The following is a 21,897-nucleotide window of genomic DNA, read 5'->3' as shown; positions in this document are numbered from 1 at the left end:
GTTACTACATACAGTGTATATACACACTACACTAAATGTGTGTAAGATGGTGCTGTATTGTGTTTTAGTACTAACTGCCCCCCCCCACACACACACACACACTGTATCTGAAGACAAAGCGGATTCAGTTCAGTTTTCCTACAGCTGCTTTGACTCATTTACACACGTGACAGGTTTTCATAGTGTGTGTGTGTGTGTGTGTGTGTGTGTGTGTGTGTGTGTGTGTGTGTGTGTGTGTGTGTGTGTGTGTGTGTGTGTGTGTGTGTGTGTGTGTGTGTGTGTGTGTGAAAACATAGGCATCGATGTGTGTTTTGCTGCACAAAATAAAACAACTGCTCTTCGGATTTTGCACTTCGGTTAAAATCTTCCAGTTCCTCAGTTTGTTTGTCATTTTTTGCTTCAGATCTCAGAGTTGGAGGATTTCTGCCTGCTAATCGTTGTTTTTATTTAATCACTCGCTCAGTCTCTAAAATAATTCAGTTTTTGTCTCAAACCCGCCTCCCTCTCTCCCTCAGTCTCTGTGTTTTTTTAATTGGCATATAGGGAGGCTTGTTTGTTTTTGTTGTCTGCTGTTTCTTAAATGTGTGTGTTCGTGTTCATGTGGCCCCCGGTGTCCCAACAAGCACCGCGGTAGGTGTTGGGAGGCGCTTTCGGCGGCAACAAACACACAACAACAAAACACAGAAGACAGACACACACACACACACACACACACACACACACACACACACACACACACACACACACACACACACACACACACACACACACACACACACACACACGAGTACAAGAGACAAAATGCATGAAAAGGACAGAAATACATACATGCGCACACAGACACACATAGACAGACACACACCACTCAGACAGAGAACCTGCTAAAACACACAAAAACATAAAAACAACACAAGGATATGCACATCCTCATAGAATAAATGACACAGCACGTGCACGCAGATCAGTAAGAGGAGACAGGGAAACACACACTCTCCTGTTGCCTCTCATGGGGCGCCATCTAGTGGTGACAATAAAGCCAACAGACACCTGCAGAAATACTAAAGATCCTATTTTCTTGTTTTGTTATTTCTGTGTCAGTAACTGTGCAAAACTCAAAAATACAAAAGCAAAAAAAAGGAACTTCAAGCTGTAATGATGGGATTTTTGGTCTGTTTGCAAAGACAGAATCACAATCTCTATTTTATGACTACTGAAATGGAAGGACTGTGAAGAATTATATCAATAAAAAGTACAATTTCTTGCAGGCAAACATATCACAGCACCAAACAGCCTGCTATCTTTTACATTCATATGTTTAAGGATCATTTTTATTAATATTTCGCCTATAAAATGTCCCAAAAAAGTATTCACATTTAAAAATGTCTTGCCTCGTCCAAAACCTAAATATATTTATTTTACAATCATACATGAGAAAAGAAAAGCATCCAATCTTAATATTTGAGAAGCTGGAACCGGGAAATGTTGGTGTTTAAAATAAAATAAAATTAAAGTTAAAATAAAAGAAAGGATAAATGAATTAGAAGTGCATATCTAGATTATATGTGATTTTAGTGTGTTTTGCGTAGGAGTTTTATATTCATGGTGTGCAAGAAAAATGTCATTTGAGGGACGGTAAAGTTTAATCTGTAATATTAAAAAAAAAAACTAGTTTTAAAAGCATAGACTGTACATAAAGAATGATTAAATATCACGGCTTCCTCCTACATGCAAAATAAAATAAATAAAAAAAATAAAAAAATATTGGAAATAAAAAAAACATTCAGCTTAGCTGCTTATACTTAACTGGTATAGTGGTACTACTACTTCTGAAGTGAGACGCCAAAAATACAAACTACAAAGTCAAAACGATGTTTTGAGTTCAGGAAACTTAATTGTCTTACGCGGACAAAAAAAAGTGGCAGCTCCTGTGGTACGACGTGTAGCGCTAGAAGGAGTTTTTCACGTCGTATTTACTGCTTTTACTATTCCTGGAACAGCAGCAGTGACAGTCGCATTTAAAGCTGCAGCAGCATCGTTCTAGTACAAACACCAAGTAATCAAATACTGTCGTCTTTCCTTTTTAGTGCAGCAGCTACAGGAGCTGCAGCAAGCGGTACCATAAGATAGAAGCGGTAGTCACAGTCGCAGTAATACGACAGCGGTGGCGGTTGTCTTGTTGTATTTACAGCACAGCAGCAGCAGTCTTATTATGGGGTGAGAGTAGCGATGCTATACGAGGGCCTTGTAATAGTAGCAGTAATAGCAGCCCTCTGCCGGTGTGGCACCTTCAATAGAGGAAGTACTTAACACCAGCAGCACCAGCAAGAGTAGTAATATCCTCTCTGCTGTTCTGCGCTACCGTTTTAGCGCGTTCCTGCCTCGGGAAAGAGGAAGGAAACTCACCGGATCTAAATTTCTGTTCGAAAACGCACGTCGCAAGTTAAAGACGTGCCGTTTAAAGGACGCCGTTTTCACGCAGCGGCCGCCGTCGGGACTCGTGACTCCCGCTCTCTCCTCTCTGTGTGAGATCGGAGGGATTACTCGGTGTCAGTGTTGTTGACCCTCTCAACTTGTCTCTCTAAAGAGCCGCTTCCGCTCCATAGCCCCCCCCCCCCCCCCCGCCCTCCCTCACCACCGAGGCCTTCCCCCCTGCCACCGGCCATTACCGTCAAAACCCGAAACACGGGGGGGAATTCGGGGGAAAGACTGCGAAACCGCCGCTCGACAGGGAGCTCTGCTCCGGCAGGACGGTAAGACTTTCATCCGACATAGTGTCAGCGTTGGACGAGCCGTGGCGATAGTCTGCGGTTACGAAGGCAGGCTGCCGTCTGCGAAACGACGGTTAAAACTGCACATAAACTTAGTGGAAATGCGGTAAACACGGTGTGAAAACATGTCATTTGAGGCGTAGTTCAACATTTTCTGAAATGCAAAAGAAGAGATGTTAAGATGGATGACGACCTGTAACATCTGGAGTCTGCAGAAATAAGCCTACGGCAGCTATGGCTAGCCTAGGTAGCTGTTAAAAACATGTTTTTTTTGGTTTTGTTTTTTTTCAATCGCAAATCTGTCGCTGCACACTTTCAAATTTCACAGACTGCTTACATGTATTTTCTGTCCACTGCGATTCCCCCCCCCCCCCCATGATGGCAAATCTGTTTCCAAGAAATTAGCCACATCATACATAAAAGCGTTACTGGACGTTCGTCAAAAGTTTGAAAGCTTTTGACGTGTCCGTGAAAAAAAATTCCACTCAACACATCTCTTGAGTTGATTTTAAAATATCTTTAATTAACCGTGTCCGGAAGAAGAAAAGAAAGAAAGAAAAAAAATACATCTTTTCAAAGTTTCTGCAGCTATAGCAAACACTCTGTGAGCACTTCAGGCAGGTTGTTGGGAGTGCAGACGCCAGAGGAGTGAAGCCACATTAATAAACGGACAGCTGCTCGGCACATGGACACACACACACACACGTCAACAGCTCTGAGCCCGAAAGGGTTAGGGTTAGGGTTAGGGTTAGGGTTAGGGTTAGGGTTAGGGTTGCTGCCGAGCTGAAACGCGCAACGTTTCGGGTTGAGACGGATCACGCCGTCAAACCTGTAACTTTTCAGTAGTCGTAAATTTCATTTTTTTTTTTTTTTTTAAATCGCTACGTCTCCACTAATATCCACTGCTGGTGAAGAGCCGACTCCTTGAGGATTGTCTGTGACGTGAAAATAATCTGGTAAAGTAGAAGCAGACATTTTTGAAGACGAATATACGTTCAAATCGGGCCAAGTGCGTAAAAGCAGACGCTCCGCGTCCTTTCTTACCGAGCTAGATGAGGATGGGTACGGCTGTCGCATCTGGAGCCAGGAGTCGTTAAGGTTAGCTTAGCGCGTAGCGGCCGCCAACAGCCAGTGCGGCGCGCTTTGTGCAATAATTAAAAAGAGAAATAAGCTCGTTCAGCGATTGTAGCTACGTTTAAATTGTTGTTTTTCAGGGATTACGTGATGGACTTTCTGTTGGCCTTGACCACGATTTTTCAGCAGGAACCCTCAAATCTCTCTCAAATGTCAGATAAGAAGGTAGCCTGGTGAGTTTTATAGAAGCCCCCGTTGTTCCGATACCGCCACAGCATTTAAATCAAAAGGTGCAATCTTTTTCTTCTTTTTTTTTTTTTTTTTATAACCTAAAATGTCTTGCAAATGCAATGTGACAAAAATCTCATGTCCGTTGCCGCCAGACTGATGTGTCCCACGGTACGGTCGCGTTTATACGGCAGCACTGCCTTCGGTAGCTGTGTCTGCGTGCTTAAAGGATCTCACCACATGCTTCATAAAAAATTAAATCAAACATTGGCCGCGTAAATAATGACATTTGATTTCCGTGAACCGTAAAATAACACGTCTATCTGTAAATCTGGCTTTGGTTTCCTGAGTTCAGCTCCCAAAATTCAAAACTCCCAGGGACACAAGTTCCAACGCATGTGCTTAGTGTTGAGAGGTTGAATATCTGAGGGAATATTAATACTGTTACCTGGTCGTCTTTCTCTTTAATAGTCCTTACTTCTTGTGTACACTGTCCGTAGCTGCCCGGAGTCAATAACCCGGAGCTCTCGCTACTCGTACTTCGGCTCAACTACAGATTCTTTACAGTACATAAAACACATTTGCACCATTTGTACACACAATTATGAAACGAGAAGTTCAGCGAACGCTTTGAGCAGTCAACCCTTTACAGAGAGACATCAGAGACGGACGACATTTTAATTCCAGGTGAAGCTGAAATGTCCGTTTCGGAGAAGACAGAAGCGAGAGGGAGGCACAAAGAAGACGAGGCCATGAAGGCTTGAAAGAAACAGCCCTTGTTTGTTTTTTTTTTTTTTTTTTTTTTATATGGCAGTATCATGATAAATATACAGTATAATAACCAATACACATGCTGCTTGTCTTTGTCTTTGAATTCAAAATATGGCAGGTCGGCTTTGCCGTGCTTATCGGTAACCCGAAACCACTGCTGTCCGCTCGGCAGCAGTTTATTTCAACCGGGCGTATTTGTTCTATTAATATGTCTATTGTGTCTCCGTGTGTCATTCTAACGTTGCACTCTCTGCTTGCGTTGTACAGATTCGGAAAAAAAAAACAAGGAGCAAAAGTCTCGTACTCCCTGGAGCTTTTCCCTGATGTTAGGTATCCTCTAGATAAGAGATCCTTTATGCAATTATCAAAATGGTCTTTCCGGGTGGCAAATTACTGCAATTACCTTCAGTCAGACTCAAAAACAAACGTTTAAAATGATCTATGTAGGAATCACATTTTTCAAAAATCAATAGCCTCATTATGGGGGAAATTAGCCAGGCTGAAATAAACCAGTTATCTTTTCTATAGTTCGAAGGTTGCCACAGCCAATTCCCCCCCTCCCCCCTCCCCCGATTACTGGTGTGTAATGTGTCTATACATTTTTCATGGGTGTGCATCCAAACAAAACAAAAAAAACGTTCCAGTCCTGTGCATCTATTTATAGAAAAAGTCTGCAAACATCAGGCCTGACATATTTGGTATCTTTGAAAAGTTTGGGATCTGCACTCGAATTCAAAACTTTGGTCTGAACAAGGTTTGGCTGCACAATGTCCGACCACGCAACAAGTGACCGAACTATCTCAAGCAAAAATGTATTTGTAGATCCTTCAAAAACAGCTTCGCGATGTCGCTAGCAAGCTAACACACTAGCAGGCCGGTAACATACTGGCGCAAAAATGCTAGCACAGCCAAACTTGCTAATGTACAATATGTTTAATGCCGTGGTTTCATAAACTCGTCTCCTAGCTGTATAAAATCTCGAAAAATAGCGTATAAAAATCTGATGACGAGACAGTTTCTGAATTTACCACACGTCCGAGGATCTGCTGAAATCTTAACAGCCTCCCAGACGTTGCATTGATTGTCTTTCACAATGATGCAACAAAATGTCCGCAGGGTCAAGCCCCCCATTAGAGCTAAACTTGCAAGTTGGTGTGTACAAAGTGTTTGCAAAAAGATTCTCGGTCTTTCAGGTTACATTCAAACCAAGTGTTATCCAGAGGTACATTCGAAGGCAAACAAAACAAGTTTTCAGATATTAGGTTTGTGCCGTGCGCTTAGTCGTAAGTGAGGCAACAGTGGACTGTCAGGGTATTAGACCTTGATCATGATATGAGGCTTTAATTAAAAAAAAAAAAAATTAAAAAAATGCTATCCAGCTAGCATGAGCTAGCTGCCAGCATATGCTCAAATTTAAGATGAACATGCAACACATTTTGGCCTTAAAGGGTGTCCACCACACAAACGACGTGTAAATGGGCTTTATGTTTTTGCTGAGAAACTAATGTTCACACTCCATTCAGGTGTGTTAAAACTTAAAACTTAAAATGCCAGAAACAACGTTTCTGTTCATGCTGGAAAGCTGTGGACGTTAGGAAAGATTGTAGCAGAAAAATAGTGACGAAAAATATCTATCTCTTTTAGTTTTTGGTATTTTATTGGCACTGTGATTTAGAGCAATTGCATTAATTAATTAATTAATGAATGAATTATGTATTCACTGTAAACATTTAGTCTGCGTAAGATAAACGCTAGAATAAAGTTGCAGTGAAATTAACATAAATTTAAGCCCCCTTGGACACCACAGAAATGGCTAAAATCCGACTTTACTAATCTGATAACCGTGGACATTTCTTCACAGACTATAAATTTTGATAATAATCTTCCATCTTGTTTTGTAAAGTGCTTCGGTTTAATCTTCAGAAAAAAAAAAACTGGCATATTTCCACAGATTTACAGTGATCTGTGCGAAGTCTCACTAAAAGGGAAGTAAAGATTACATGAGAGGCACGAACTGGAAAGTTTCATGTTTTCAAAATGTGAATGAAATCTTATTTTGTCATTGCCACTTGAGTTTTCTGATGTGCAGCTTTTGGCCTTTCCTATAAATAACTATGGATCAAGGTGAAACAGAATAGAAGTGCATTGCAATCACTACAATTTTTTTTTTTTAAATTTTTTTTAATCATGACGGATAATCTGTATCGTATAATTGAAAGCTATATATTTACAAATTACATCCTGGTTTCACTATTAAAAAGTAGGGATGTAACAATTATTATGTTATTTATATGTAATATTAAAAGAGAAGAATTTAGTGCACAAATCTTAATTCATTTTGGGTTTTCTGAAATCTATACAGGGTCCAAATTATCTCAGAATTAAAAGATAAAATATATACAAGAGGTGCTTCTTACTTTGTGATTATATGAGTACTTTATAATTATGACATCTCTTATTTTGTGATAACGAAACTGTAATTATGACATCCTTGCCTTGAAATCACAGAAATTTCAATGTCAATAAGACAAAATAAGGATGTCATAACGAGTCGCAGATCTTGTTCGGCGCCTGGCACAGGCGACTTGCAGAGATAAAGTAACTACGTGATGTTGAGCCCTAAATTTGTATTTTTTTCATAGAAACAAGGTGGATTTCGGCAGAAGCAAATTGAAATTATCCTCCGTCTTTAAAATGTGTGTTGATGTTCCCTTAGAAAGAATTTGAACTTAACTGATCTTTGAAATGGCTCCTGGTTTGTTGTCATTTTGTGCTTTCTATAATTTAGTTCCGGCCGTCGTAGCTAAACTGCTCCCGTGGCCCCCGTCCTCAGAGTTCACTGACCCTCTCACTGAGGGTCTCCAGCTCCTCCTCGCGCTCCGGGTAACGCTCCATCCCCTGCCCGACGCCGTCGCCGCGGGGGCCGTTGCCGAGGTGCGTCGGGTAGTCGAGGCCGCTGAGCTGGGCGTGGTGATGCCAGCGCAGGTCGTCGCTCTCGTGGGTGATGTAGCGCTCGTTCATCCGGGACTCCAGGTTCCTCAGGTCCAGCCACATCTGGTAATCCTGGTGGAGAAAAGAAAATACATTTTTCACCTGATGAATGAATCTGAATTTGATGACACTCGTGGCAAAAAAACAGAAAAATTGTTCCTCCTGGCTGACTCAGTTTGACTGCAGTTTCCCTTCTAGTATGAATGTGGGACACAACTTGCTATCTTTCCCCATAAATCACTATGTTTTAGTGTGATTTCATTTCCATAATCCTAATAATGATGACACTCGAGCACTGAGGAAGAAAAGTGGTTTATCCTGGTTCAAATAACAACTTTCCCGTTTAAGAAATGTTGCTATCGCTCATTCAGCTTTAAATTTGACTTCTTAATCTTAAATTTTAAATACTCTCATCAAAAACAAAATGTGTTTCAAAGGCGTTTACACCCCTCGTAGAACCACATTAGAATCAGTTTGGTAGAAACTTCCTGAGTGTTTGCACAAGAAATACACACATTAAAGCACCAAGTTAGTCAGAACTGCTTTATATTCATTAATCTTGCACCGTTATTCGTTGCAAAATATTCAGGACCGGCTCCTGTAACTCAGTTGAACTGGAATGTTGTGAACCGATGCACCGCCAATGAGTCTTTAACTTTACACTTCATGTGGTTGAAAGAGAAAGATCTCCCGTCACAAACAATGTTGTTGTTGGTTTTTACACTTCCTGATGTCTCACCTGTAACCAGAGGTGACTGAGGGTCTTGTCCACACTGAACCTCTTCCTCATCTTCACCTGCAGCAGGTTGTTAATCAGGTCGATCGCTACAAGGAAGGAAAGGAAAAGAGAAATACGAGGGAAGAAGAGAAGAACCGAGGTAAAGCGAGGGGTGGAGAGTCCGTCGGAGGGACCGATGAAGAGGAAGAGGAGGAGGAGGAGGATATAGGGTCGGCCCACCCCTGTTGTGAAGGGCCAGTCAGGGCTAATGAGCAAAGCTAACATGATGTTAACATTTCTTCAGGGGTCAGCGGTCTGAACAGCTCTGGGACCCCCGGCCCCCCTCAGGTCTACCGGGGCCTCCATCACTTGGTATTATGCACATGAATGGTCGACCACATGAATAGATAGACCCCCCCCCCCCAACCCCCTTCTCCGAAAGTCCAACCCTCTTTCCAAGAACTGCCTGGGATCGCACCGCTTCTCTCTCGCTCTCTCACACATATTTTCCTCCTCCTCCTCCACCTCCCTCACTTCTCCCAGAATCCGCTCATGCCACTTTTCACAGGGCACGTCACATGACCCTTTAATCTGCAAAAATCCAACCCTCCTTTTTTTTTTTCTTTCTTTTTTTTAGCTGAGGGGGCCAAAGGATGGCGATGTCAGTCTGCACAATCCCGGAGCTCAGAGCACGATATCTACAACAGCAAAGTTTTCCAGTGTCGACAAACATTTTTCAAAGGGCAGGTCTTGTCGTGGACTGGTATTTTTCCTGATTTCCTGTCAAGGAAAATAATTGTAAATGGTGTTTTCTTATCATTTTAGGGTTTTTTTTTGTGATTATTTGGTCATTTTTTTGTTGCATGGCCAAATTAACCATGTTGGAGGGTGGGGAGTGGGAGGAGCGGGGGGGGGGGGCAAACTTTGGCTGCTGGACTCTGTTGACCCCAACTATACCTGACAGTTTCATTCTTTCATTACGTACCCAGAAGCCAACCAGTACTCTGCAATGCTGGGCAGCGTTACAGTAATGTGATTAATTTCTTCAGTGATGATTTGATATTGTGTAACTGCATCACAGCAATGCTGCATGACTTTCACATTTTGTTTGCCGTCTTACCGGCCCGACTCCGAGTTCAGTTGACAGACGTACCAATCACGTAAGGGTCTTAGCTAGTTTGCTTTCATTAGCTACTGGTATGTTGACATTCAGGAGTAACATGGTTTCATTAAGTGCTGAAGTTGTATGTGAACCTGCGGCTAAGATCAGTAACTCTGGAAAGCTGTGTGCAATCCCTGAGGCCAATGCTAAGCTAGCTACTGGATCCAACCAAATTTACTTGGGCACGGTTACGATCGGGTTTTCCTGTTTACGGAGTCAATTTTAGAAACCGGGAAAACACCTTGTCCTCGTTTTGAAAAATCTGAATATGCTAAGTAGAGTGCTGTGAAAGAAATCGGGATGCTGCTGCATTCAGCTTACCCAGGTTTCTGAATGCTGTCTGCTACCTGCACAGGTGCAGCCAAGTGATGCAGCAGAACCACAAACAGCGGATGAAATGAAAGCGTCTCACTTTTGGAGGGATGGAGAAACAGTGAACTATAAGCTCATTTAGTTGGGAGAAAAAATAGAGAGGCTGACAGTGGAACAGAGGCTAGCCTGGATGTGATATTGTGACTTCAGCTGAAAAACACAAACCACAAAAACTCCCAATTTCCTCCACCTATACTGGTTTCAAGTGCAATCTGCCAAATCATACAGAATCATTTGGTCCTATATCGTCTTTCCAGTTTTAGTTGAGAGTAGAAGAAGCCTTGAGCAGCCTGATTGAATGTTAATGGCTCATGTTAATTACTCATTTAATCAGGTTTTCCTTTGATAAAATCTGAAGTGCACATGAATACAAACAAAGGTTGACTGTATTTACTCAAACTGTTGTAATAGTGATGGAAGCTGCATACGATTCTGTCTGTATGATTATAAAAAGGTGGATTTGCTAAATTTCTGAATTTATTATTGCTTTATTATCTTTTTATTATGATTTAAAAACTTGAATCGTGTTTGCTTTGTGGGCAGGAGAGTCTCCTTTTAAACTGATCTTTGGAAAAACGCAGACTTGTTGACGCACTCAGAGTTTCATTGCCTGACATTTAATCCTCCTGTGACTGAAAGAAAATGACTTGAATTCACTTCAGAAGTGCAGCTAAAGTCGCTGCGGTGGGATGAGGAGGTGGAGGGAGGGGCCGAGAGCGCTCCGGGATCCGGCCAAGGAACGAGTGAGTCAGGCTGATCTCGTCTCGTAGTCAACAGGGACAATTCCAGCCAACACACACGGCGGACGCATTTAGAGACAATGACGGCAACAATATGAGTCATGCGGCAGCGGAGAACGTCTCAAATTGACTTCGAGAGTTATTATACCGCAACAGGAAAAAATAATCAAAAGTATGTTGAAGGACCAAAAAGAACCGCCCAGCCAGACGGAAAAAGGTGAAACTTGCCCTTCCTCTTTGATTATACAATCGCTGCAAACAGGGTCCTTCAGACGTGAAACTCTCCTGGCTGAATCATCAGCAAACTCTATGAGTGCATTAATATGTGCCCAGTTAGAGTCAAATTGAGGACGTGTGTTGCTGTATTCATGAGTCTTGATTTCCTGAATGACTAAGCCACTTATTTTAACAACAGAACAGAACATTTTGAGGTAGATTTTCAGGTGTACTGTGGGTCTCTGTTTTGAGAGATTCAGCAGTGATGCATACCTTCCTGGGAGACTTTCTTCCACGGGTGAGGAGGGTACATGAAGGCAGCATTCTGGATCTGATCGTTGATATCTTCGTCTTCATTGAAAGGAAACGTCCCACTAAGACTACAAAGACAGACAAGTCTATTACTTGTTGAAATATTCACTGTACTTGTAACCTATAATTTGGTATAATTGGTTAAACATGGAATAATATATATTTCATCAGTTCAAATGCATACTACACAATCCTGTTTCAAAAAACGTTTGGAGGCTGTGTAAAATGTAAATAAAAACAATGTGATGATTTACAAATCATATAAACCCATATTTAATTGAAAATAGACCAAAGACAAAATGTCAAATAAGTAAGAAAAACAATATTGAATGGTTGTGCTCTTCGGGCCTTCGGGCAGCACTGCTTTAAAAACAGACGATTCTGTCGTGGAAATCACTGTATGGGCTCTGAAACACTTTCAAAAACCATTGTCTGAACACAGTTCGTCGCTGCATCCACAAATGCTGGTTAAAGCTCTAATACGCAAAGAAGAAACCATATATAAACATGATCAAGAAGCGTCGGCTTCTTCCTGGGGCCCGAGTTCATTTAAGATAGACTGAGGCGAAGTGGAAAACGGACCTGGGGTCTGATGAATCAAAATTTGAAATTCTTTTTGGAAACCACGGACGCTGCAGCCTTCAGGCTAAAGCGGAGAGGGACCATCCAGGGACAACATTTCACTTTCAAAACTCTAGCAACTAGTCTCTTCAGTTCCCAAATGTTTCCCAGAGACGTGTTACTGACATCAAATTCGAAATGAGCATATATATTTCCAAAAAAACAATAACATTTCTCAGTTTCAACATTTGATATGTTGTCTTTGGTCTATTTTCAATTAAATATGGGTTTATGTGATTTGCAAATCATTAAAATACTGTTTTTATTTATTTACATTTGACAGTGTTTTACACAGGGGTTTGTTGTTATGATGGATTTTCTATTCACAAGGAAATTTAAAAAAGAAAGGAAGGAGAGAAGGCAAAACAAAAATGAAAAAAGCCTCCAACCCAAAAAAGGTTGAAAACAAATGTATTTGGACAAAATGTATCCATCCCGTCTGCTCCTACCTGACGTAAATGATGACTCCAACCGACCACATGTCCAGAGAGCGGTTGTAGCCTTTGTTCCTCAGGACCTCGGGAGCGAGATACGCCGGCGTGCCCACCACTGACCGCCTGAACGACTTCTCGCCGATGATTCGAGCGAATCCGAAGTCACACAGCTTCACCTGCAGAAGAAAGGCGATATCGGGGTTTTTTTTTTTTCGATCACTTTTTATCCCAGCATTTAAATTTGACTTTTTTTCCTTGCTTTATTTTTGTCCCCAGTTTTCACCCTACGCTAAGCTAAGCTAAACCCATCCTGTACGTGTCACTGTGCAGGACACGCAGAGATGACACCGATATCCATTATCTCATCTGACTATGGAGGAAAAAACACACCAAGAAGATTTTACAAAAAAATAAAACAAAACAAAAATGTCAATGCTCCTTAAAATGGTTTTATGAGCTGACATTTCATTTCTGTGTGACTCGCTAATGTGGATGCATCAATTCTGAACTGCCTCTTGACGACATTTGCATTTTGTTTGTTTCCTGATATGTCAGAGTGGCAGGCTGTGCAGAAGACATGCAGTAAGTGAAGTGTGTGAGGAATCCGGAGCCCAAACAGCCGGCCTGCTGCATCATTAGTTAACAGTTAGTCTGTCTGACACTAACAGCTATTTGTGGAAGCTGAAAACTGCAGGAAGCTGCTAATAGTTACACTGACAGTTAATGGACTGTGTCAATCTTTGTTTGCTCGTCTGTATTTTCTTGTTTCACCTCTTCACCCCTCGACGAATATATGTTTTTATAACCGTGTGCGTGGTCTTCCTGTTTGCATCACCGCCCAGCATCACTCCTGCTGTATTTTGGAGATCCAGACCCATGAGCATAATGTTTGAAGTTTGTTTTTTACATGCTCAGGATTTACATTTTATGTTGGATTTTAAATATGCATAAAAAAGCAAGGGGATGGAAATGCACCCATTACATCCAACAATAAATGCAGCCCTAATAAATGGCAAAGAGAAACTGGCTATTTGTTCATCAAAACAGAGAACTTAGTAAAAAAAAACAATATTTGGAGTTAGAAAATATTCCTGCATTACCTTCATAAGCTGCAATGTGTTACTGGTTAGAAGCGTTTAAGTCATTGTTGATAAAAAAAAAAAGTGCTACAGACTTCAACTGTCTCATACATGTGTGAAAATGACTTTTAATGCTGTCATATACCGAATACAACCAATATATATATATATACAGTATATATGCACACGCACATATGCAGAAATATACACACTGTACCTGTGGAAAAGAATCTGCAGAAGCCAGCAGGACATTTTCAGGTTTCAGATCACAGTGGACGATGTTCTTGAAGTGCAGATGGCGCAGAGCCACGAGGATCTGATGGTGAAGTGGAAAAAGACAAATACAGAGCAAATAATCCACTATTGGACCTAAACGAGAGCGCTCTCATCTAAGCACCAATGCTGATTACATGAATCACAAAGACAAATCTATGATGTACTGAGGATGCCAACCAAAAGACTACAATATGGGGTTCATGGAAATCTGTTCAATATCTATGTTTCTTGGATGCTTAAGTTTTGGACCATTCTTAGTTTATGCCATCCAAACAATATGACTTTCATACACCAGAAAATTAAGCTTCAGAATTAATTAATTCAGATTTAAAGTGACTTTAACCCTGATAGGGTATTATCATCAGGATCTAATCGTCTTTTTCTGTTATTAGCAGCTAAGTTCTTGTTTTTGTCCATAAGATCATGAGACCGTGTCCCCTCAAAAAATGTGAATGCACAAGGCCCTTGATTATTAGTTATGTTTGTGTTGTGTGGAAGGCAAATCAATGCAGGCGAAGTGTCACCTGTGTGACGAGGAACTTGGTGACCCTCTCAGGCAGTCGGCCTTTCTCACTGGACAGGATCATCTCCAGCATGTCTCCGTGGAGCTTCTCCATCACCACAAACACTCGCTCAGGTGTCTCAAACATGCAGTCCAGGTTCACCACGCCCGGGTGGTGCAGGCTCTGGAAGGACAAGAGGGGGGTAAAAACAGTCAGAGGAAAAACTTGTTTTATTGTAGATACGAGCAGTGCCTTTAGTTTCTTAGATAGTTTCATTTGGATTATTTTCGGGGGATATATCTGGTATATAATTCACAAAAAGAAAAAAAAAAAACATCTTTAATTTAAAACCAGGGCCTGTATTTATCAAACTTGTAGAAATGATGTTACAAAGAGTACCGGCTTAAAAGTGCAATGAACACATTGAAGAAATGAACTAAAATTAAAGAATGTGCACTTTTTTATGATGTTGAAATGCTAAATGAAAACTATTATCAACTATTATCTTTAAAAACCTCCTCACTTAAAAAGGTTTGCATCTTACAGACATTAAAATAAAATTAAAAAAAATCAGAGGTGACGAAATCTGTTTTACGTGCAGGTGTGTGTTCGGGTGTCGCACCCCTACAGTGTTGCCACCGTAATGGAGTCGTGCACAACAGGAAGTTCCAATTCCTGCCAAAAGGCTCCCGAGCAGTGTGTGCGTGTGTGTGTGTGTGTAAGTTTACCTGCAGGATCGCCACCTCGTTGCGCAGCTGACTCTCCTGTTTGGTGGGAAAGCGGAGTTTATCGATGATCTTGATGGCGACGTCTCGGCCGGACTTCCTGTGTTTACCTGCATGCAGTGACACACAAACACACACAAATGTGCATCATAAACACACTCAGCTGCTAAAATGTTAACTGCACTTGATTAGAGCTTAGTTTCCCGATTTTAACAATAAAATCTCAGCCATGTAGATCAGACACGTTTATTATTTCATATGAAAGATTAAGACTGATTTTTAAATGTAAACATCAGTGATCGTTTATAGACACTGTTTAAAAATGGCACTAATAGCCCTTGTCCCTTGTGTCATCCATTAATCATAGAATATTGTCGGGTGTCAAACCTGGAACACGTGAAGATACATTTTACGATCGTCTTTGAGGCTATTAAAAACTAGACGGATAAAGTTCTTCCCGAGTTAAAAGTTTCAGACATTTCTTGCTTCTAGAAATTAAAACAAAACACATTTTGGCAATTTCACTCAAGCTGCTAGCTTAAGTTAGTGGATGTGTCTCCTTTAAGGCGATCATGTTGCACAGCAGAATAGAATGATAGAAGTCTGAAGATACTTTGTCACGTCTTAGAAACTCCAGAAACGTTTTGTGTTGGACATAGAAAAGGCTTTACACGGTGCATAATGAGGATTTGTGTCTGACTGCAGGAGTGTTTTACCTCCATACACGATGCCAAACTGTCCTGATCCGAGAACCTCGTCGGGGAAGATCTGATACACCGAGTTGATGTCCTGGAAAACACGACAGGACAGTCTGAGGTAGAAGTTCAGCAATCATTGGATGCGGTTCAAGTGAAGGGTGAAATGAAAAAAAAAAAAGAAATGACAAAAATCAGTTAAGAAGGGCATGAAAGCCTTTCAGAGGCCGGTGGATGAAGTGTGAGGATCGTTTGGTTACACCTTGATTCTCTGAGTGAAGCGATAGTCTCGAGACGATAGAGAACTTAACATATGGAGGGGCGTGACGAATAAACGACACAAAAATACAAAAAAAATGAAGAGAAATACTTGAAATGAGATTGATATCAATCTCATGTCACGCTCAGGAAAAAAACAACAACAGATGTCTTTTATTGAATTATTTCTTTAACAAAGAAGTGAGAAAAGTGCATACATGAAAGAGCGGCCGCACTTTTAAGAACTGGTGTATGAACATGTCGAAAAAGAGGCGGTAAATAAAAAAAAATGAAACAATATGAGATTCCGGTAAGGAAGTGTGGTCTGGGAACAATTTGCAAACCTGTGACATAATTTCATACGCTCAGCACTTTTTTGAGACACCGAACTCGTCATATTTGCAAATCTCAGTTTTGAGAAAAGACTGGAAATGCACCTAAAGTTTCGGTGGTGAAAGTTTCAGGTCACAAGTCTCTCTGGTGGAGAAGTGCAGCGGAGGAAGGCAAGGCAGGTTGACAGAAAGTAGCTTCAACAAAAAAAAGAAAACGTGTATTGCATCGATTCATCACCTGGCGGAAGAGCTTTCAGGATTTTTAATTTTTTTTTCCCCGACCGTGCGCCGTCCGTCACTTTAACCGCACGGCGTCAGCGAACTGCCACAGCTTTGACACCAAAACCGCAAAATATTTTCTCCCTCGTTTGTCTGCGATCACGTCTCCCCTCTTCTCCCCTGTTAGCTGACAGCCTAATATCACACCTCGAGCAAAGAGGACAAGAAATACAATATTATAAACCTCCTCCTCCCACCCCCCGGAGCTCGCTGCCTAATTACCATCGTCGCCGTGGCAACCGCTCGGCTGAGTGAGTAATCACAGTAATCTCCATTTTGAGGTGCTCGAAGACGTGCTCACCTTGGAGACGGCGAGGTGCGCGTCTGCATGGAAATAGGACTCGATGTTCTCCGCGTTTGGGATTTGCATGCATGAATAGAGTTTGCAGACATTCGAGGATCACGCAAATCTTTATGATGTAAATGCACAGAGCGTTTCAAACATGTTGGGGGGAAGGAGGGGTGGCAACTCTGACACGACCCCGAGGTCTTCAAATGCAAATTCACCGAGAGCTGGATGGAGAGGATGGGAGTGGAAACAGGATGTTGTTGTCTGGTACAAGTCAAAGATGAGTTGTTGGTTTTTTTAAGTGTCCTGTTTTTTTTTTTTAAAGTGTGCGCATGCAAACATCACTTCCTGATTTCAGAGACCTGGATCAGCTGAAACGCTGTGAATGAAAGCATGAAAACATCTGATTCAGGATTCTAAATGCAGCCGACTACCTGCACAGGTGACTCTACGGCCCGAGTGACGCAGCAGAAACACAAACAGTGGCAGCAGAGAGAGAGAGTCTCAATTAAGGAGCTATGAATAAAGTTAATTTAGCCTTCGTGTTAAGAGTGAAATGCACTATTATTAGTCATCGGAAAACAGCTTCTAAATAAGGTAAAAGACGCGTAATGGGTTTAATTTATTTTACTTAAAGTGTATTTGCTGTATTTGGCCTGATTTGTTCATTTTGTTAACTGTTCTTCATTGATTTACTGTAATACTTTGTGCTTTCTGATTTGTTGATTAGAAATGTCAGGAATTCAAGAAAAATGTTAGCCTCCCGACATGAGCTGAAGGTTTCCTTTTCCGTGCACTTTGAAATCAAAACATTTGCATGATTTACATTTTCCTACTTTCTATCCCAATAGTCACTGTCAAGCTGATGGCTGGAGGGAAAGTGAAGACTTGATATTAAAGTTGTGATTTTCACTGAAATTTAAAATTAAGTTTTGGGGGTTTGAACAAAATTTAGGTGCCAAAAATTAGTTTGTAAAGGCCGAAGTTGAAGTCATAATCTTCCAAATATGCATATATCTAACATGCAGGTTGCAAAGCCAACTCATGGAGCGAACTTGATCATGTTGATTGATCCAACTCCTGTGATGAGGCGGGATGAAAACCGAAAAGGGCATGCAAATCAATCCATTTTAAGAAATCTACTGTGTAAATTGTAAAAAGCCCACATTCAAAATGTGTACAATTTATACAGCCAATAGTTGGACAAAAATAGTTGGACAAAAGTAGTGGAAAGACCAACATTTAAGGACGTTTGATGGGTTAGTTGACCACTTGTGTTTCTGCTTTGTTGGGTTGAGATGTCACTGTGTCCTCATAACAGAACTCAGTTAAAAACTACATTAATTAAACAAAATAATGCCACACTGCATATTTTCTCCAAGACAATGATAACGTGTGTGTGTGTGTGTGTGTGTGTGTGTGTGTGTGTGTGTGTGTGTGTGTGTGTGTGTGTGTGTGTGTGTGTGTGTGTGTGTGTGTGTGTGTGTGTGTGTGTGTGAGAGAGAGAGAGAGAGTGTGTGTTTGCATTTTCTCACCACATTCTCCTGGATTTGGCAGTTGGAGACAGAAATACTGATAGAAATTTCCTCTGTTGATGAGACACAAACATGATATGACTAAAAACTGGAGGAAAAAAAAATGCCACAGTGAAGCATGATTAAAGAAAAGATACAGTCCACAGCTGGGCCAATTAATGTCATTGATAATAAAAAAGTATCTTTCATCAGCGTCGGATTAGAGAAAAATCTCTCAGTGGATCAAAAATCAAGGAAATAGTGCAAATTAATGGAAGAATTAACTTGTGTCTTCACTTTAAGCAACATTTTGTGTGTCTACTGATGGATTTGTTATAAATTCAAAGCCTGCAGCCCTCTGTGAGCTGAGAGACATTATTCTATTCAGAAAAGGCAATACGGCCGCAGCCAAGCATTAGTCATGATCGGTTTGACGTCAGAGAGGGCCTGAAATATCTCTGGTAGGTTTTGTGTGGGCGCTATCGGCCCTGAGGGGCTCTGAGAGTCTACAGGAGAATTCAACATGAACAGTGATTCCTCAGCTGGAAATGTGTGAGGAGTCCTTTCACAAAGGAAACAGACATTTACATTTCTGTACTTTCAATCCCAATAGAGTCACTGCCACACTGATGGCTGGAGGGAAAGTGAAAACTTTATATTAAAGGCTTCATATTAAAGTTGGGATTCTAACTTGAATTTAAAATGAAGTTTTGTGGGTTTGAACAATGGTTAGCTGCCAAATATGAGTTTTTAAAGACTGAGTTCAAAGTGATAATCTTCCAAAGATTCATATATCTAACTTGTAGGTCACAAAGCCAACTCATGGTCCGAATTTGATCCTGTTCAAAAGTGAAAAATTTATAAAAATAAACAACCATAGAACATTTTCAATACAGCTACGCATATAAAACTGGGTGTTGTCAGCATAGTAGTTACATGTTGCTTTCACCAACGATGACCCATCACACTATCATAAAAACACTGAAAAGTAGTGCATCCCGAATTGAGCTTTGTTGGACTCCATAATGAATATTTTTTTCTAACTGCGACTTTGATTAAAGCGTTTTATTAAGACGTTTTTTTTTTTCAGATTTTAAAACAATTTAAGAGATCCAAGAAATGTAAAAAATGTTACAATCTTTCAAAACAAGAAAAGTTGCATTTAAAAGTGTGATGTGTAGGATTTCGAGGCATCTATTGGCAGGAAGGGAAACAAATATTCATAATTCTGTTTTCTTTACTGAGAAATGACCTGCCATGATAAGATCTTAATGAAACTTAATTTAATTTATAGATGAAGAACCATATTAAAAGGCAAATATTGCCGATGATATTAACATATGTGCTGTTTCCAGCTGTAATGTGGTTCGGTGTCTTACTGTGCCCACTGCGGTGGGAGCTGTGACAAATTCCTGTAGAGACAGCCGGCATCAGAGCATGCTGGATGGCCATCTCCCACATCCGAGCTACATCCTGCCCCACACCGCTGACCTGAAACCGGTCCGCAAAAACAGTGAGTACAGCACAGTTGACCTGAAGAGACATGGAGGTCATATTAAACTGTATTTTTTTCAAGTGGGATGATGCCAGGGATTTCATTTGAGTAAAAGAAGACTTTTTTTCTTGAAACATTGACGTGCACGTTTTTTAAATTTTTTTTATTTTTTTTTTTAATTTTTTTTTATTGTAGTATCTGGACCAGTTTAAGTTACTGGAGCATTACTCTTGATTTTTTTTTTTTTTTAAGTATTAAAGCAACATTATGCAACTAGGGTTGATACCACAAAATACACATATACGCTTTACGTATAAGTCATGGTCATACATCAGGAAAGATCAAGTGAGAGCAGCTCCACTCATATAATCGATCAGAGGGATGACGACGCAACCAGATAAAACGGGGTAGACAAGCTTTCTCGTGTCGCGTCACACCAAAAAAAGCTGCGTCTCACCAGAATACTGCTGCCTGTCAAAGTCGAATCGGCCCTCTGCAGATTCTCTCCGATGTAATAAACCAGCGACGCCGTGGCGATCTCAAAGCAGTGAGGATTGGCTCCATCGGGAAGCAGAGAGAAGGTCTGAGCCGGCTCCAGTGACAAAATCTCCGACAGAGGGATCTCCTGCAAGACAGAAGAGGGAAGTGCAGAATGAGTGCAGACACAACTGGACAGATGTTTTCTGACACCTGCTACACACCAGTCACAATGGGCCATTTGTTTCCAAGCATCTCTCTTCTTGTCAACATGTTTAAGACATGTCGTAGAGAATTGAGAGATCAGAGACGGCAACAATCAACTTTTCACCCCATATTGTTTAAAGTTGTTTTATGTTTTGAAGCAGTAAAAAACTCTCGGCTGATGATCACTATTTGCTCTTGACACTCGCAATGCATCGGGGTGTGCAGGATATTTTCATTTCTCAAAGTGAGGTTTAATTCACGGTAAATAGCAGCTTTTTGAATCCAAATGTATCAACTGTCTGTAAGTCCACACTAAGCTCACTAAATTCATGAACCCCATTTTGGCTCCCCATTAAGACAAAAACAACATTTATCATCCTGAAAATGCGTTTTTTTGTTTTTTCAAAATGGGCTCTGGAGTGTGTAAATTTGAAAAAAGACTGGCTTTGGTGTTGAAGCACATTTGAGGAGAACCAAGCTCTGTAGAAATGTTGTCATATCGACAACAGATGGTGGCAACAGCATCGCAATTTCATTGTTTTTCTTGAACTAAACCCAAAGGGAGTTTCAAAAGGAGACAGTTGAGGTGCATCTGATCAGGATCCTCCTTCCACTGCAGGTTATCCAACCCAGAACACGTTGAAAAGATTATATAGTTCATCTGGTCTCCTGATTCTCCAGGAGGAGCCGGGAAAATGTTGCTGCCGCTTCCCAATTCTAAATGATAGGCAGACAATTGATGAATGAATAAAAAGACAGAGTTTCTCCTGCTGTCCGAAAATTAACGTATTTGCTTTGCCACGGTTTAAGCAGCAGCAAAGAATCCCCGCAGAAGGAGGTGGTCTTACCTTGTAGTATTTACTTCCTGAGTCGTTCTGAAACAGCGTGATGCATTTACTGTCCAGCCGCCAGTAATGTCTCTTCCTCTGAAACATAGAGACGGAAAGGAAGAAGGAAAAGAGACAGTTGATGAGACGGACGGAAAGACAGGTACGAGAAAAAAGTCAGAAAAGTGTCCAGAAATGGAAAAAGGAGGACGGACGGAGGAGAGGACGAGTCAGCATGAAGCACAGAGTCACTGACAACCTGCAAATCACTGTCAACTTGTTTCAACCTTCAACACAGAGCTGAACGATGCAGAGCAGCAACACCTCGTCACACTTAAGGAAGTGACAAACATTGTTTTATTGCACTTTTTCTAAAACAAATACCACAAAAAGTTGTCAAAAAGTATTTTCTGGAATCATTTTAGGGTTTTAATCTGGTTTATATTACCAGAATAGGGAATTTTCATGCCAAATCCAAATCTAGTCATGAGCACATTTTTTTCTCTCTCATTTTCTGTTACGTAATTCTTGTCT

The 21,897-nt window shown here is 40.9% G+C and overlaps 1 protein-coding gene across 1 annotated transcript in view; it reads right to left on the bottom strand.

The window, feature by feature from the left end:
- Window positions 1–5,407: 5,407 nt before the first annotated feature.
- prkd1 (protein kinase D1) overlaps window positions 5,408–21,897 on the bottom strand; it is a 35,900-nt gene continuing 19,410 nt past the window's right edge. The window contains exons 10-21 of the mRNA XM_069715450.1: window positions 21,385–21,462; window positions 20,310–20,477; window positions 19,737–19,848; window positions 18,379–18,431; window positions 15,707–15,779; window positions 14,994–15,100; window positions 14,287–14,448; window positions 13,704–13,802; window positions 12,423–12,583; window positions 11,314–11,420; window positions 8,572–8,657; window positions 5,408–7,904 (exon numbers count right to left, since the gene is read on the bottom strand). Coding sequence (XP_069571551.1) covers window positions 7,671–7,904; window positions 8,572–8,657; window positions 11,314–11,420; window positions 12,423–12,583; window positions 13,704–13,802; window positions 14,287–14,448; window positions 14,994–15,100; window positions 15,707–15,779; window positions 18,379–18,431; window positions 19,737–19,848; window positions 20,310–20,477; window positions 21,385–21,462 — 1,440 coding nt within the window. The 3' untranslated portion in view covers window positions 5,408–7,670. The remainder of the gene's footprint in view (window positions 7,905–8,571; window positions 8,658–11,313; window positions 11,421–12,422; window positions 12,584–13,703; window positions 13,803–14,286; window positions 14,449–14,993; window positions 15,101–15,706; window positions 15,780–18,378; window positions 18,432–19,736; window positions 19,849–20,309; window positions 20,478–21,384; window positions 21,463–21,897) is intronic.

The sequence above is a fragment of the Brachyistius frenatus genome, unplaced genomic scaffold, assembly GCF_029030835.1.
Source record: "Brachyistius frenatus isolate BFR_SWC_R1_liver_20210118 unplaced genomic scaffold, ASM2903083v1 Contig_143, whole genome shotgun sequence".
NCBI lineage: Eukaryota > Metazoa > Chordata > Actinopteri > Embiotocidae > Brachyistius > Brachyistius frenatus.
Note: the sequence above shows the minus strand (reverse complement) of the source record. Positions and strands in the feature narration are given on the sequence as shown.